Source organism: Sorex araneus, chromosome 2, assembly GCF_027595985.1.
Source record: "Sorex araneus isolate mSorAra2 chromosome 2, mSorAra2.pri, whole genome shotgun sequence".
Taxonomy (NCBI): Eukaryota; Metazoa; Chordata; class Mammalia; order Eulipotyphla; family Soricidae; genus Sorex; species Sorex araneus.
This window is the reverse complement of record NC_073303.1, coordinates 123,233,354-123,250,876: the sequence shown is the minus strand read 5'-3', so window position 1 is coordinate 123,250,876 and position 17,523 is coordinate 123,233,354. Positions and strand designations below refer to the sequence as shown.

Sequence of the window (17,523 nt, the reverse complement as noted above, 5' to 3'; positions counted from 1 at the left end):
CCTTCCTGTCCTGGTAATGTCTTACTCCCCCGAGTGGGGAATGTTTCCAGCCGAGACTGTTGAAGTCGAGTGACGCCTGTCGCCCTGCAAGTCCTCAGCCACACACTTAAAGAATGCTGCTCAGGACCAGGTTTATCTTTCGGTCTTGAGTCCTTCCTTCTATTGCTGTTGATGCTTTTAGACAAATCCCTGAATTCATGATCCTAAAGAGGGGTCGAGTTGGTCTGGGTGACACGAATCCTCCTCTACTGAAAGGGCAGGATCTTAGTGTACACAGAGGAAAATGTCTTCATCACTCTGACTGGATGAACTCTGGTGACAGGGCCAATTTCAAATGGTTTCAGCCCATTTCTGGGACAGCTCCAGACCATTCCCATTAAATCATAAATGTTCCCATGCATGTAGTGGACAGGTAAGTGCCATCAAGAAATTCAGGCCACTCCTCCAAGAATGAAGAGACGTGCCAGGCAGTGATCACGTAAGATTCAATACTTTCAGATTTTAATTCCTACTTAACTATTCTAGGAAGACATTGAAATATTTATGTAATCCAGATTTCGTTATTTTCTGCATGTTATCTAACACACTTAGTCAACAGCCAGAAAGGTTAAGTAAAACATTTCACAGTGTTTTGTTTCTCTAAGTAGTCCTATAACCATGGAAAAAACCTTGCTATGAAAGTGGTAATACAGAGTTTTATCTGGAAGGTGTTAAATCCCGTCAAGTGCCCACATTCAAAAGATCTTCGCGCTCCGATGACTCACAAAACTCAAGGATCTTCAGTGAAGTCCTTTTTTTAGCATAGTGTTGAAGAAACAACATCACTTTCTAAAACTGTGAGCCCACAAGAGCATGTACTGAGATGCGATTGGCATCTTTGCCCAAGGCCTGCCATACACCGTCTGCTCACATTCTGCCGTGTTCTCCCTGGCCCAGCCCTGCTTTCTGTTGCTCTTCTTGGACTCTTATCTTCATATCCAAGTGAGCTCCATAGACCTGGCTTTGTGAGCCTCCCCAACTTTCTAGACCTGCAGCACTTTTCTGGTTCTGTTTTTATATATTTGGCTACACCCAGTGGTGCTGGAGATTACTCCCAGGTCTGTGCTCAGGGAACACTTCTGGTGGGGCTGTAGGACCATACGGAGTACTGGGTCCACAGGAAAGGAAGTGCGTTAATCCCTAAACTACCTGGCTCCCAAGCTAAAGTTCCCTACCTTCCCTTTATCTGCTGAAATCAAGGACTTAAGTGAAAAGAATATTTGCCCTTTGCCTCCCCAGCTAAACTGCCTGCAAGCTTGCAATGTGCTGTCAGAGGAGAATTCCAATCTGTCATCATCTATGTTCCTCTTCATCCCTAGTATTTGCTGGGTGAGAACCTTCCCTTTCTGAGTTTGCTTTGCCTTCCTGCATCACCCCTATGATGCACGGCCATGCTTCTTGGTTCTACTAATTATATTTTATTCACCAAACCAAACCGAACAGGATCTGTAACACTTCGAGCATTTAGGCCCAGCTTTCTGCTCTTCACCGGCACTGACTGCTTTAGAAATGCCTTTCATCCCTGGCTCCCTCCAGCTTCCCTCTACAATCACTTCAAGACCCAGCTACATGTTTCCCCTCTGAAAACCCTGTTCTAGTCACTGTCCCAAGCCGTCAGCGATGCTTCATGAGTTCCCAAGTACCACCAACTTCTGCCTTACCCCTCTCTTCTTAAAGCTTCATTTTTCCAGAGAGCCCCCGGAACCATCTCCCATAATGTGAGCTCAGACATCATCTCCAAGTGTTGACCCGACTAATGTTTATTTATGGGTCTGGACTCCCAGTTCCCCAGCAGACCCCAGCGGTGCTGTTCCCACATGCCAGGTCTCTGCTCAATGGGGGCAGAATAGCCAATTGCCTTGGACATCCTTAATGGTCATTCTCTAACCCCATCTGGAGGGCACTTGATATGGTCCCCTAAGCCCCACCAGGAGTGGTCCGAGCACCGCTGGGTGTGGCTCTCCCCACTCCCAAAAAAAAAACCCCAAAACCCTCTCAGGCTTGAATTGATCCAAGACACTATTTTATGAATGAGAGAGGCAAAGGATGATGGGTGGAGGGGTGAGCTCTGCCTAAAGCCAAACAGAAGAGAGCAAAGTTGTCCCATGACATCCAGTTAGGGCCTGGTCCTCCTGGGGGCCTTGCTTCTTAACTTGTAAACGTGCTTGTAAGTTGACCTCCCCAAAGAGCCTTCCTGCCCCAAGCATCCTCACACACCAAGTCTCCCCGCCACCTGGCTGCTACATTTTATCACCTGACATTCGGCCCACAGTTTGCTGCTGTTCGACACTCGCCCAGGGTCAGACAGCAATTCCTGCGGGCTGTGTCCCCACCGGCAACATCTGGGGGCACAGGCAGTGGTGCTGGGTAGGGAACAGGGACCTTTCTCCTGGGCCCTGGAGAGCTCTCCTCAGGCTTATAATCCAGAACTGCAGTTATCTGGTAGGAACTTGGCTTCAGGACTGACTGCAGGCTTGTGGAGAGAGGAATGTCTCAGGAGACAGGAATGATGCTCCCCTCAATTCCACACAGGAAGCATTCAGATAATGATGTGGTCTCTGAAACTTTACTGCAACTTGTATATATCATACAGGAACTGATTTTAAGACTTCAGATAAATTATATAATCCACAAGTGTGAAAAAATACATCAAATTTAATTTATAAAGCATTCCTTTGTTTTACAAGAGATTCTAATAAATACAATTAGATATTTATCATTTCATCTTTATTTTAAAACAGTGCCATTTTTTAAATATAAAAAAATAGACCTATTTTCAAAGAACCACCTAAATATGGCTTTGAAAACCAGTTTTGTTTGGACAAATAAATGGTAGTGCAACAGCCTTTACAAATATTAATAATAAATAAAAACATCTGAAATATTCCGGTATCTTAGGGATTAGGCCTTTATAGTTAGATTTCTGCAACTCATCAAAGTAAAATCAATAATAGCCAATTATATAACCTGTATATAAGTCTGAATTCGTGCAATCAATGTAGATGAATAACCACTTACTTTGGACCTGAACCCCTATTTCCTGAAAATTAAATGAAGAAGTTACAAGTTTCTCATTTTCATTCAGTCAGTCAACAAAAACACCCAACCAACCATGCCAACACCTGGGGAAGGTGAGGTGATGTATTAGCGACACCAACAAGTGCCTCACAGTCACATATGCTGAAGAAGGGCAGCACAGTTGAATCCTTTGAGGTTCAGACTTTATAAATTTTAAAAGACATTAAACATCTGTGCAAAAAAAAAAAAATTGGATGCAGGACTGCACTTTAAATCATAGATAGGGCTCCATCACAATAATACTAGTACCAGAATGATTGCAGATGTTGTGATTTCTCAAATGAAGAGAAGTATGAAACTTCAAATTTTGACTGCATTCTATTTACATCAAAAAAACTAAACAGCATTTGCAAGAATGTCCTGATTCTAAAGTGGTTCAGTTTTGAGTAAACCCTTTATCAGTAAAATCCTTAAACCTCAAAATTTACCCTTGAAACAGCCCTGGCTTTCCCGTCAGAGGCCATTTTGTTACTAATTGTACAGAAGTGGCTTTTAGAGCGGATGCAGGCCAAAGAGCTCAGAAGCAGCAGCAAGTGCATCTAATCCCTTAGCAAGTGCTGCCCATCAGCTTCGACTTGAATGAGGAAACGGAGAAACATGCGAAACTCTGCTGGACTCAGGGCCTGGGTGTCGCCGATAGCCGTTTCAGGCAGTGGGGAAGGCAAAAAAGCAGACAAAAACTGTGACTTGGCAATTCTCGGATTTCTAATGATTGTGGACCAATCTGATTATGAGCCAGGATTACTGTGTTGTGTTCTTGAGTTTTCTATGTCGGGATAAAGGAACGTTGTTGCTGCCTTGGCTTGATATGCAGAAATTATCTTCTTATTTATTTTCTCCTCTAAGGTCAAGTAAAAAATGTGAGACATTTTCATACACCACAAACGTGATGCAGCAGGCTGGAGTCACTCTAATCAAATTGGGGGCGATTCCTTTGTAAAACCCACCAATGCCTTCTTTCCTGTAAAAGGAAAAATAAATAAATGTAAGTTTTAATTTCCTACATAGCTAGTGTAAAGATGTGAAAGTTTAATTTTTTTCTAGCCATTTTGACAATGCTGGGGGAATCAGGAAGTGCCAGAAATCAACCATATGCAAAGCACGTGCTCCAGCCTTCTGAGCCAGCTTTTGAGGCAGATGAAGTTTAAGTGATAGTTATTGAAGTGCCACAGAGTGTTGTTTAGATATTTGTATGACACCGTTAAATGACAGTGAGTGAAGTCAAACTACACCGTGACTGAAAAGACTTTCAATGTCCAAAGTAATGTGGCTTATGAACAGTGATAGGGCTTACACTCATTTTGCCAATGGAGGCTTCGGGTACCACAACACTGAAAGGGGCATTGATGATAACTATCTTTCAAATGCCTTCTCTCTCTCTCTCTTTTTTTTTTTTTTTTTTGTGGGGGAGGTGGCAGGGAGCCACACCTGGCAGTACTTAGGTATCACTTCTAGTGGTGTGGGGGACCACTGGTGCTGGGGCCTGAACCCAGTTCTTCTGCATACCAAGCCTGCACTCAGCCTGCTAAGCTCTTTCCTGGGCCCTAAGATGCCTTTACATGTCTGAACAGGCAGAAATATGAACTGAGAGGCATTCTAAAATCTCAGCTTTTACTATACTAGAGAACATTCAATAACACACAGGCAAAAATGAAACATACTTCATTAGCCTAAAGCAGGAATACGGCTCAGAACTTCTCTGCAAGGTTCTCAAATTTAAATACTCTAAATATTCTACTGTGGCCTTCAGAGCGAGAGAAATTCTGGAGCAGTAAGACTGGCCCATGCCGACATGGGCTCTACTCCCCATGCAGAGACAAGGATGCGCAGAAGACATGGGGCAGGGCAGGGGTAGGGACAGGGCCCTTTCATCAAACTAGGGGTTTTATAGCTTCTCCCGAGATTCAATGCCATTCCAAAATCTTGTAAGATTCAAATTTTGTTTCATTCATCTGTCAATGCATTTGACTTCTCTACAACCCTACCAGGTTAAGAAACTGAGCCTCAGAGAAAATATGGCGCTGAAGAATGTAAATGGGTATCAGGAAATGCCCTGCCCACCCCTCCCCTGCATCTCCTGAGAGCCCTGTGTGCTGCCCACAGGACTCACCTCCATGTCTTTGTGATCACATCCAACACTCCCGCGTAGTACTTGTGCTGATCCTGAAGACGAGCTCGCACAACTTGGTATGGGTATGTTGCTGCGACGGCAAATATTTTGGACAGTGCCGCAACAGATATATATTCTACAGTGCTCTGAAAAGACAGCACAAAACATGCTCTTCTTCAGATTGGATCCCTTAAAAACTATAAAACTGGGCCGGAGCGATAGCACAGCGGGTAGGGCATTTGCTTTGCACGCGGCCGACCTGGGTTCGATCCCCGGCATCCCATATGGTCCCCCAAGCACTGCCAGGAGCAATTCCTGAGTGCAAAGCCAGGAGTAACCACTGAGCATCGCTGGGTGTGACCCAAAAAGCAAAAAAAAAAAAAAAAAAAAAAAAAACCCAAAACTATAAAACTTAAAATTATACAAGAAAGCAAACCTTTTTTTTTTTTTTTTTGGAATAGAGATTGAACTTGGGGCCTCACACACGCAAGATAAGTGCTTGATCATGGAGTAATATTCCTGGTCCCAAAAAACAAATTTTTTTGTTTGTTTTCTCTCTCTCCTTTATTTTTATAGCCTCTTTCCTCCAATACATCAATTCCAGAAAACAAATTTTTAAATAAGCCCCACCAAAAAGCTTCCACTCTTAAAACAAGCTCTGCACAGTTCATGGAGGCTATTTTTAACCTTTGGTGTATGTATGTATCTGTGTACATGGCCTATAAGATATTCAGCTATAAGTGAAACTAGCTATAAAGTCAGTGTTCACCATTATAGCAATAAATAGACTAAAAAATATATACAAGAATTTATAAGAATCATCTTACCAACTTGGCATCTGGTAATCTGTTCACTTGCTGGTTGTATTTCAACTTCAACAATTCATATGCCATAAACTGAAGGGCACCATGTGATGTCCCAAAGAGTCCAGGAACAAATCCCTAGAAAGGAGCAAACAATTCCAAGAACTGAAACTCAGGCACTTGTTCCTAGGAGCTCTTAGCTGTCAGGGTGGGAAGGCAGGCGGGCAGCCCCACTGTGTGCTGGGGGAGTGGAAGGCTGCTCAGGAGGATGCAAGGGTCCTTCTCATGGCAGCCTGTATCCTGACAGAGCCTATGGGAGCGAGGTGAGTGTTCGAACACACAGGTCAGTATGGAAAGGAGAGTTTAGTCTTTTGCTGAATTGTTTCTGGTATAGGTCTGGCTTCATTTTTAGGGCTGACTATAGATCATCCAGAACTTGGAGAACAGAGCAAGGGAAAGCTATCAGTTATTGAAAATGTTAGCAATTACCTTGTACAATCCACGCACACCTTCATACTTATATATTTTCACCAGTGTATCAAACATCCCTTTATACTGCTGCTGCGGGGGATTAACCACACCATTGTACTGTAACATCAGACGAGTTTTTGTTACCCACAGTGGGTTTGTGATGCAGAGGGTCATGGCTCCTGGAATCAAAATTTTAAAAAGGTCACTCAGCCCATGGGCCCTTTCTCCATTATGCGGCCCATGAACAACGGTCTATTTTGAAAAAAGCCCAGGCCAGTGCCTCAGGCATCTGCACCCGTGCATATAAGGATCTACCCCAGCTTCAGCACAATTCATTCCAAGCAGCACCAGACCTCAAAAACCAAACAACTACTGTAATCAGTACCATTTTACACTCTTTACAGAAAGTGACAAATATTTGTTTAAAAAGAAAAAAAGAAAGAAAAATATCAACTGGTAAAGTTTTCTAACAATCCTACTCAACAAGTACTCATTGAGGCCTTCAGTGATCCAGATCCATTACTGACCAGGATTTAAATATGAGTTGCTCTCCATAGAGAATAACCAGTTAACACTAACAAGCCAAGGTAAGCAAAAATATCAAAATAGGAGTAATAAAGATTATGGCTCTTTGCTTTCCCTCCTTTCTTTAGTATAATACATGCATTAAGCAACTGAAGAAGGCTGTCAGTGCAGACTGAAAAATAAGAATTGAAGAAATATCATAAATTTTTAGATTTGTAGCACTGCACTGAAGATTTGTAGAACTGGAGTAATAGCACAGAGGGTAGTGCATTTGTCTTGCATGCAGCCGACCCAGGTTCGATTCCTCCGTCCCTCTCGGAAAGCCCAGCAAGCTACTGAGAGTATCCCGCCCGCATGGCAGAGCCTGGCAAGCTACTCATGGTGTATTTGAAATGCCAAAAACAGTAATAAGTCTCACAATGGGACATTACTGCTACCCACTCAAGCAAATCAATGAACGGGTTGATAGTACAGACAGTACAGCACTGCACTGTAGCACTGTCATCCACTGTTCATCAATTTGCTTGAGCAGGCACCAGTAAGATCTCCAAGGTTACTCCAGGTCGGCAAGGCAAATGCCCTACCTGCTGTGGTATCACTCCAGTTCTTAGATTTGTAAGTCTCTAAATTATAAATTATTATTTATATATATTTTTTACCAGGGGCAAAGAGGATTTCCCAGAGGTGCTCAGGGAGCCTGGGGACCATTTCAGGGGATGCTTGGGGGCCACCAGAGACACACCCAGAGGTACATGGGGGCAGAAGGGGAAGGCATGCATTATGGGGGTTAAACTCAGGGCTGCAAGCATGCCAGGCATACTCTGGTCCTTTGAACTATCTACCTGGCCCCATATATTGAGATCCATCCAGAGTAATCAGTAAGAATACATAGTTTTGGAACTCTTATGTGAACTGATAGTATTGTTTGACACACACACTTAAATTCTGATACTCAAATTATGGCGGGCAAACAAAAAAAAAAGGGGGAAAAATGAGATGAAGTCACATTTCTCACAATGCCTTACCAGCTTCAGCAGCTGAGACAAGATATTCTGTTGCTTCTAACTGTTCAGCTCTGCCTTCCGTCTTATAGGATTTGATGGCATTGTAACTAGAATTAAAACAGGAATATTTTGATAAGTTTCTAAATAGATGTCACAAAGCAGTCAAGTGTGTTCTTTAAGTATACATTAACAACAGCACCCTAAAGGCATAACATAACCTAACAAAATGAAACCTCTTCCAGAAAGGGATCACTCATTTACTGTGAGTCCAAAAACTCTTCTCCACAACACAGAGAAATTATGGCTAACAACACACCTTTCAGACACTGCGCCTCTCACTTCTCCATTAATATGCATAATAAGAAAACTGGAAGGTGGGTATACTGCAGAGTAGTGACCAGGCAGATAACACAAGGAACAGAAAAAGGCTCTAATAAATATGAGCTGAGGATCTATACCCTAGTACTACAGTTGGCACCTGCACGGTGGATCCTAATTAACACATCAGCAAGTAATTATAACAAAAGAACATGGATGGTTTCATAAAAGATTCAAAGCCCCTGGCTGAGCTCACCAAAAGGCTCTGTGTAGGAGGGATCGGGTGAGCTGGGTCGGAAGTTCTAATAAGCGTGAGAGAGAACACAAGGAAAAACAGATCACTTGAGTGGCAGAAAGGCATCTGGGCTTCATTCAGGCAGAAAACAGAGTTAGTCAAAGCTTCTCAGCAGAGAAATCAAACCAACCAAGCCTTTTGAACTCTCTAATTCCCACTTCTTTATGGAAGACTTCAACTAATTCTTTCACACAACTAGTATCAACCTAACCTAAAATAAATGTAGTGCTACTATCAGAAAGTCTGAGCACCCAAGTTACAATCATACTAAAGTTTGTTCTTAGAAACTGTCTTCTGAGGGGCTGGAAAGATAGTAGGGTGCTTGCCCTGCACACAATCAACCTGGGCTCAATCCCACATTCTATATGGTCCCCAGAGAACAGCAAGGAGTAATTCCTGAGTGGAGAACCAGTAGTTATCCTGAGCATTGCTGGGCATAGTCCCCCAAAAACCAAACCAAGAAAACAAAACAAAGCAAACCAAAAAACCTCTTTAGAGAACCACATGAGCTCTGAAATTCATAACAACCAAGTTTATAATATAGTTTCCCTCACACAGCAATATCTTAAAATTTAAAAAAGAAATACTTAAAAATAACGTTGAATTTTTTCTTTCATTTAAAAAATATGTCAAGGGAGCTGAAGAGATAGTACAGTGGATAGGGTGCTTGCCTTGCATATGTCCCAGCACCCCATTTTGTGCCCTGAGCACTGTTAGGAGTGATCCCTAAGCATAGAGCATGGACATCCTGAGCATGGACAGATATGACCAAGAAACAAAACAAAAATTTTTAAGATTGGTTTAGATAGTTATAAAAATATGAACTCAAGTAAAATAGATGAACAAGAGAGGAAACGGGAGCATAGCAGGTGCTATTTTCCTAAACAGGCTGTCAGTGAACAAGAGTCTCCCACTCCTGCAGTCTGGGTCACGGCTCAAAGGCAAGCCCGGGCTGGCTGGAGGCTGCCCTGGTTAGAGCAAAGTGGCTCTGTTCCCATGAGCACCCTTAGTAAGCTGGATGTGGCTAAAACTGGGTCTTCTGCGCCTCTTCGGAGGGGACCGTAGCAGCCATTTCTCGTGGTCATGCCCCAAGGCCCATAGAGGAGGAAGGAAAGGGGCCAGTGTGGCCCCTGGTGGAGCTGGTCAGATAAGGAAGAACCTGCCCAAAGTCAACCAGGCAGGGGCTTGGTTTGCTTCCCCCAGAAAATTGCTCCTGGGCGGGGGGGGGGGGGGGGGGGGAGGGTACTAGCTCTGTCAAGACCTCCTGTGTTTTCCCAACTCTGGTATGGAGCAAATGTAATGTCTTCTTGAGGTGATCTCAGCCATGGCTTCTCTAAGAGTGTTTATCCAACTCATCCTTTCACCTTCTTCCATTAAGAACTTCCTGCCAGATAAAATGTCTCTGGTAACAACTGACAGAGGATTAAATAAGCCATTTTGCCTTTTTCTTTTTTACTTTTTTTTTTTTTGCTTTTTGGGTCAAACCTGGCGATGCACAGGGGTTACTCCTAACTCTGCACTCAGGAATTACTCCTGGCGGTGCTCAGGGGACCATATGGGATGCTGGGGATCGAACCCCAGTCAGCCGCATGCAAGGCAAACGCCCTACCCACTGTGCTATGGCTCCAGCCCCAGCCATTTTGCTTTTTATCACCCAGTTCAAACAAACTGAATAAATGATATCTCTTGCTTTATCAATTAAATGTAAAAAAAAATCATAGAAACTAAAATAATTTTTATTTTAAAAATAAAATATTTTATGTTATTTAATACCGTCTCCAGATGTACTTACAAGAAAAAGTAGAGTCCCCAGGATAAGCCTGCACCCCACACATTTGGGGTAACTCCTTGGTAAAGCCCCCGTAGTCCATCAAGTTTCCAAATAGTAGTCAAGCAATGTACAATTCCTTTATATTTCGGCCTCAATTCCAATCCATCACTTACTGCAGTCAAGGATACACAAAGTTAGGGAAGAACAAAGTTAGAGCACTGAACTACATATATATCAAATGGGGAGATGAATTCAGAAGGAAAAACTCAGAAAATTATCTTCCAGGACTAATATTTTAAAACCAGTGCACTCATGAATGCATGCATTGTTCATTTTGGAGCAGTCATAATCAGTTATGCTCAGGCTCCTGCCTCTGTGCTCGGAAGCCCATGTAGTGCCAGGGATCAAACCCAGGCCTTTACCACACAAAGCATATGCTCAAGCTCCTAAGGTCCCTCTCTGGCCCATGAATGTAGCCAGGTTTTAAGTGCTTAGGATGCCCTCAATGAAAACCTGGACAAAGACCCTAAGAGTGGCAGGAAAGAAAACGTAGAGGAAGGGATACACCTTTTTTCCTGCAAAGCCTTTTACCCTCCTCACCAATCCAATATACATGTAAACACCAAAACCAAAACAGCAGAAAAAGATCCTCATCTATGGCTTTCTTATTCTCAGAAGTTGTAAAGTAATACAGTGCAGTAGGGTAAAGCAAATGCTGTTATAATATATTGACTTTATGCTGTTTAAGGAATTTTTAAAAATTTTGGAAGTTTATGAGCTAATATTTATTTAACTAAGTTTAAAACTTCTATTTTGCAAGACTCTACAAAGAGGCTGAAGAAAAACTGTTTATCCATGTGTGTAAGGCCTTGGGTTTGATCCCTGGCACCCCTTTTGCCCCACAGACAGACAGATACACAAACACACACAGAGGCATTGACATATCTAATATACCAGATACCCATCAATCAACAAGAAAATAATGAAAGTTCCTAAGAAAAATGGGCTAATTACATGAGCTTTCAGTTCACAGGGAGAAAAAATAGGCATGAAGCAATGATTAAACACAACCCAAAGATCCTCTTTTGGGAATGCCCTGCCGGAGAGGCAGGGTGGGGTGGTGATGGTGAGAGGGATACTGGGATCATTGGTGGAGTTGAATGGGCACTGGTGGAGGGATGGGTAAATGATCACTGTATGAGTGAAATGCAAACACAAAAGTTCATAAGTTTGTAACTGTACATCATAGTGATTCTCTAATAAAAAATTTTTAAAAAAAAGGTCCTCTTTTGTTGTCCAGATTGAGAATGATTCAAATGTGGACTGATGACCTGTGGGTAAGGGCAAAGAGCAAGGACACTCCATGCCTTTTCTAAGAGCAAGTTGCCAGCAAATATTTGCTCTCCTCACACCTCAGAACAGTTTAGACACTTTACACCTGCAACTGAAATACAGTGACAGACTATCACTTAATTTCTTTTATGTAGCTCATATTCAACTACTATAAAGTGACTCTTTGTTACAGTGGATGGTATGTGGTGCCAAGGATAGAACCTGGGTTAGCCATACGCAAGGCAAGTTTCAATTAGGGACTGAATTGGGTGGGTCTGCCTCCAAATCCCAGTTTCTATGCTGAAACCCTAACTCCAGGGTGATGCTGGAGATGGGGATTGGAAGGAGGTAATTCTAATTAATCAGGGTCACAATGGTTGAAGTCAATGGTCCAGTGTCCTTCTAGAGAGAAAGAACACTAGTACTGAGGGCACAGAGCAAAGGCCGCCTGATGACACGGGACGTAGGACACAGCTTGTGAGAAGCCCAAGGGAAGGCCCTGCCCCATACCAACCCTGCTGTTCTTGACGTCAGAATTCCAACTCCCGGAATGATGAACAAAGTATTTTCTGTGTTTAGCAACCCCCACCCCTGAAATCTACAGTATTACTTGTGGCAGCCCTAGCCAACTAATACAGGTCTAACTGTGAAGGTTTGAAAACCACATGAAGGGGCTGGAGTGATAGCACAGTGGGTAGGGCGTTTGCCTTGCATGCGGCCGACCCGGGTTCAAATCCCAGCATCCCATATGGTCCCCTGAGCACCGCCAGGGGTGATTCCTGAGTGCATGAGCCAGGAGTGACCCCTGTGCATTGCTGGGTGTGACCCAAACAGCAAAAAAAAAAAAGAAAAAAAAAAAGAAAATCACATGAAGAGTATGGCTATGATTTCTAAGTTCTTTATTTCTCAGTCTTGAGTTCAAGTGCGCTGGGATAATCAGATGTACACTTCCATAAGGAAATCTTGGCAGTAAACAAGACAGTTAACAAAATAGACCAAGAAACCGAGCAGATGATATATGTGTGTATAGCTACTAAAAGTGGACTGCAATGAAGCAATGTAAATGACACCACTAGTTCTAAAATTAAATGCAATTATATGAAATTTGAGTCAGTAATGGGTGAGTGTGTGTTAAACTAGCTAATAAGATAAACTGATTTCCTGCTGGGGGTTGTGTTCAACTCAGTCTGTGACAAAGAGTCTCAGCAGCCACACTATCTTCCTGTCTTCTCCAGCTTAACTGCTTTCTCACCAGTAAGTAAACTCTCCAACCGACAGAGGCTCAAAGATACCAGTATCAGTAAATCCTCCCCACGAGATAACCAGCTCAGGAGGGATTTTCTTCCCTCCACCCTCTGCCACTGTTCCTGCAAGTGCTCTCAAGAGATCGTCAAGGGCTCTCTGGGAGTCCTCAGCCGCACCTGGCCGGGCATTCTTTACCCTGTATTCACTCTTCTTTAGGCTAGTTTCATTCTATACCTTTTTGATTTTCATCCTACTTCTTTGCCTGCCAAATTTCCTTTAACTTCCATCTCCCATGCCCATATTTTAAGTGTGTGTGTTTATATGCACCCTCTCTGTTCAGTCATTGATTCAGTAATTCAACTGCTTTCCCTGTGTTCTACATCTCTAGTTTTGATCTCATTCCTAAAATCCAGACCTACTTCTGTTTTATTTTACGAGACACTGAGAAATGTGTTATTTAACAGCCTCTTAATTGGGGGTGGGGGGGGATTTTATTTCCATCTGATGCTTTAACTACACCAAACCACTCACTTTCAAATAAACAGTATTCGCGTACCAGGAGATTGTTTCCATGGCTTGGAGGCTGGTCTCTCATTCTGGGTAACTCAGGGAAGGGACCACCAAGTAAAATGTGGTTGGAGGTCATGTGGGGGAAGGGTGAGGCAGGCGGAATACAGACTAGAGACTGAACACAATGGCCACTCAACACCTCCATTGCAAACCACAACACCTAATCAGAGAGAGAGAACAAAAGGGAATTCCCTGCCATAGTGGCAGGGTGGGGTGGGGGGAGACGGGCCTGGGGAGGGGGGGAGGGATGTTGGGTTTACTGGTGGTGGAGAATGGGCACTGGTGAAGGGATGGGTTATTGAACTTTGTATGGGGGAAGCATGAGCATAAAGATGTATGGATCTGTAACTGTACCCTCACGATGACTCTCTAATTAAAAATAAACTAATTAAAAAAAAATAAACAGTATTCGTCTTGACTGCTATGCAGAAAGACTTCTAAATCTGAATTTGAGTCACACTTATTGTGTGACTCTGAGTTGTTACCTGATTTCTGTTCCTGAGTCTTTCATCCATTACATGGGAAAGATATTAACACAATTCTTCTAAGAATGACAGAGGATTAAATGAGTTAACGCATATAAGGCCTTTAAGTTCACACCTGGCACACAACAAACCCTGGGCATTCTGTTAGCTATTGCTATACCACACATATACAGATCTGCTGTAAGCTATTCCTCTTAATGGGCTCTATGATTTGGTCCCGCTCACTTTAGAATTTCAGGTTATTTTAGAAAATTACTATTTAGTAGGCATGGGAGGGGGTCTTTGGCCATGCCTGACAGTGTCCAGGGGCTACTCATGGTTCTCTGAGCTCTGGAGATACTCTGGGGGAACAAGCGGTGCCAGAGACACAATCATGGCCACAGCTAACAGAGCCACCTGCAAGGCCTTAACTCTTGTGCTCTCTCTCTGGGCTGAAAATTACTCTATTCTGGCCACATCTGGCAATGCTAAAGGGTTACTCCTAGATCTGCAGGGCTCAGGATGCTGGGGATTGAAACCAGGTCAGCCCCATGCAAGGCAAACTCTCTAGCCACTGTTCTATCACTTTGCCCCCAAATGACCATTTTGCAGTCTCATTCACATTCTTATTTCTTAGGCATCTCATTATTCTGGAGATTCAGAATTGTATGTTACTATTAGAAGGGGCATCAAAGACAACCTAAGTCTTTGCAGCCAATACTGCCACCTGCTCTCATCTCTGCCGCCTCATCTCTGGTCTATTTCCGGTCTCCCCCAGAGTCTTGATCAACCACAACCATTTTGTGGGGCCAAAAATCTGTTTCTCTGTCATTTTCCCCTAAACTGTCAGCTCTGTAGACTGGTAGGTTTTGACTGCAGGTGGCAGTTCTGGTCCACAGCTGTAAGACTATGAACAGGTGTTTCAGATCACTGCACAATAGGACAGCTCCCCTTTCATGCTCTGAACATCTCAATTGCCCCACCTCCAGGGCCAACTAATTCTTGTAAGCATTTCTTACATAAAAGGATTTCTAATCCGCCACACTGGACACCTCAGAACTCCGATTTGCACCTGAACCCGCTTGCACCTGAAATACTCCAGATCCGGTTTAATTCACGACTAACACCCATGTCAATAGACAATTTTAAAGGCTTAATTTATGAGAGTATAAAGACCAGAGTGGTATAACAAAGGCAAATTATTTAGTTTCAGTTATCCATCTTCCTAAACTTTCCTCTTTTCTATTCCAGCTTCAGAGTGGCACTGTGGGCTTCATCACAAACCCCTGTTTTTTTGGTTTGTTTTGGTACCACACCTGGCCATTCTTGGGGGTTGTTCACAGGGGTGCTCATTTTTCTTTGAGAATGGGGAGGGTACCTGGGCCACACTTGGCTCTGCACTCAGAAATCACTACTGAGAGGACTCGGGACCATACGTAGTGCTGGGGTTGGAACCCAGGTCAACCACAGGCAAGTACTATCAAGTACTATTATCTAGAATTACCCTTTAGATAAGTCTCAAATCTAAATTTAAGATTATAAATTCCTGAGGGCAGTATCTGTTTAAGTGCTTGCTAACTCTTAACATCAGTACACAAACAGTAAGCAAATGATATCTATCAGAATAGAATTAATCTGCCGCGGAGAGGGACACAGAATGATCTCACTCATGCAGGATATCAAGAAATATAGTAGGGGTGTAACTAATGCCCAAAGACAACAAAACTGAAGGCCAGGAAAACCGGTCCTTAGTAGGAAGCTTTACGCAATTGGGGGAGGAAAGGCTCTATCAGGGAAGGAACCACTACAACAGTGATAAAACTCACACTTTTTGTGATAAAAACTCACTTTTATCACCGAGAAAGTGATATGCAGGATACCTCATCAAGAACAGTATTGTAAACCACAGTGCCTAAAAGGAAAAGGGGTGGGGGAGGGAAAAAAGAAGAAAACTATCATAGAAGCAGGCTGGGGGTGGGGGCAGAGGGAAACCTGGGGATACAGGTGGCAGGAAATGTACACTGGTGAAAAGGTGGGTGTTAGAACATTGTATGACGCAATCACTAACAACTTCGTAACTGTGTATCTCATGGTGATTCAATTAAAAACAAAACGAAATAAGAAAAAAAAAAAACCTGCCAAAGAGGCAGGCTGGGTGGCAAGAGAGAAAATGGGAACACTGGTGGAGGGAAGTGGACCCTGGGGAAGCGACTGGTGTTTGAACACTGTGCCTGAAACTCAATCATGAGTAACTTTGTAATTTGGTAATTTTCGGTGATTTGATTAGTAAGGAATCCCCTACCCTGTTCCCCCCCCCCCCGCCCCCAAAACAACATAACCGTTGTTGCGATCAACAAGAAGGAACTCAGTGCCGGAGCTAAAACCTGACTCCGCACAAACCACGTGTGCGTAGCTAACTCTCCAAGCCGAGCCGAACTTCTCCGTAACGGGAACACGACAACGGCGACAACGCTGGGCCGGAGCCGGTTACCAAAACCGGGCCTCTTCGAAACGAGCCTGGGCAGAACCTCGCGGACCTTCCGATCCGTCACCGCCGAGCGCGGCACGGTCAACCCAGCGCTCTCGACCCACCTACTACACTGTTTTAGGGGTTGGAGTCTCTCGCGCTCCACCCCACTCACAGAACCTTGCACGCCAAGCTGCGTCTGCGCCCCAAACCTGACCTTCTAGAGAATTCTAAAGCCGGTTCTATTCCCCGGCGCCGCCGGGCTGCGGCTCTGGCCCGTCCCGGGCGCCGCCAAACACGTGGCCGGCCCCGCTCGGTGTAAAGGAGCTTGTCCAAGGCGCACGGTTTGCAGGTGTCAAGACGGAAGCCCCCCACGATACCCCAAAACTTTTCCCTGTAAATTTTACACATCCGGCCGGGCCCCACATTCCACGCCGCCGGGGGTGGGGGGAGTTTTGCCCTTGGCTGCGGGGCCAGACCCCCCTTTCCCGAGTTGCCCCGGTGGGCCGGACGAGACAACGTTTTCTTCAGGGCCCGCTTCGCGGCAGGGCCCGGCCCCTTACCGGCGAAGCGGATCTTCACGAGGTCGAGCGGGTGGAGCGCGAGGTTGGACAGGACCCCGCCGCTCACGCCGGCCACCAGGTTCTCGTAGCGGACGTGGCGGAACACCGTGCTCCACGCCGACGACCCGGACCCCGACTGCCCCTGGCCGCTCATAGGCTCGGGGCCCGCGGTCACCACGGCGCCCAGGGCCGCCGAGGTGGGCCGTGACGCGGTGGCCGCCACCGTGGCGACGGTCGCCGGCCTGAGGCAGGAGCCGCCGGGCACGAGCCCACTTCCGGAGCGGCGCGCGAACGCCGGCGCCCGGGCAGACGGAGCGAGAGGGCGTGAAGGGGCCGCGAGAGCGCAGGAGGAGGACGGCTCAGCCCCGCCGACGCCCCGCCCCGCCGCCGGGCCGGCCGGCTGGGGCGGAAGGACCCGGCCGGGGATTCCCGCCGAAGAACGTCTCCCGCCCGGCGCCCGGAACCTCG

The 17,523-nt window shown here is 44.9% G+C and overlaps 1 protein-coding gene across 1 annotated transcript; it reads right to left on the bottom strand.

The window, feature by feature from the left end:
- Nucleotides 1-474: 474 nt before the first annotated feature.
- Nucleotides 475-17,476, bottom strand: SLC25A32 (solute carrier family 25 member 32). The gene is made up of 7 exons (XM_004607780.2): nt 17,056-17,476; nt 10,436-10,586; nt 8,052-8,137; nt 6,520-6,680; nt 6,055-6,168; nt 5,228-5,373; nt 475-4,078 (listed from the first exon to the last, which is right to left on the bottom strand). Exons 1-7 carry the CDS (start codon nt 17,207-17,209, stop codon nt 3,943-3,945), a joined length of 948 nt encoding a protein of 315 aa, XP_004607837.1. The 5' UTR covers nt 17,210-17,476; the 3' UTR covers nt 475-3,942.
- Nucleotides 17,477-17,523: the final 47 nt, after the last annotated feature.

Excerpts from the sequence above, each read along its gene's own strand:
- SLC25A32 (XM_004607780.2), bottom strand. The coding sequence starts at position 17,209 with ATGAGCGGCCAGGGGCAGTCGGGGTCCGGGTCGTCGGCGTGGAGCACG. Across the intron at positions 8,138-10,435 it reads TGGGGACTCTACTTTTTCTT|TTACAATGCCATCAAATCCT; the intron begins GTAAGTACATCT and ends TTTTAATTCTAG. Across the intron at positions 6,169-6,519 it reads GTGTGCGTGGATTGTACAAG|GGATTTGTTCCTGGACTCTT; the intron begins GTAATTGCTAAC and ends GCTCCTTTCTAG.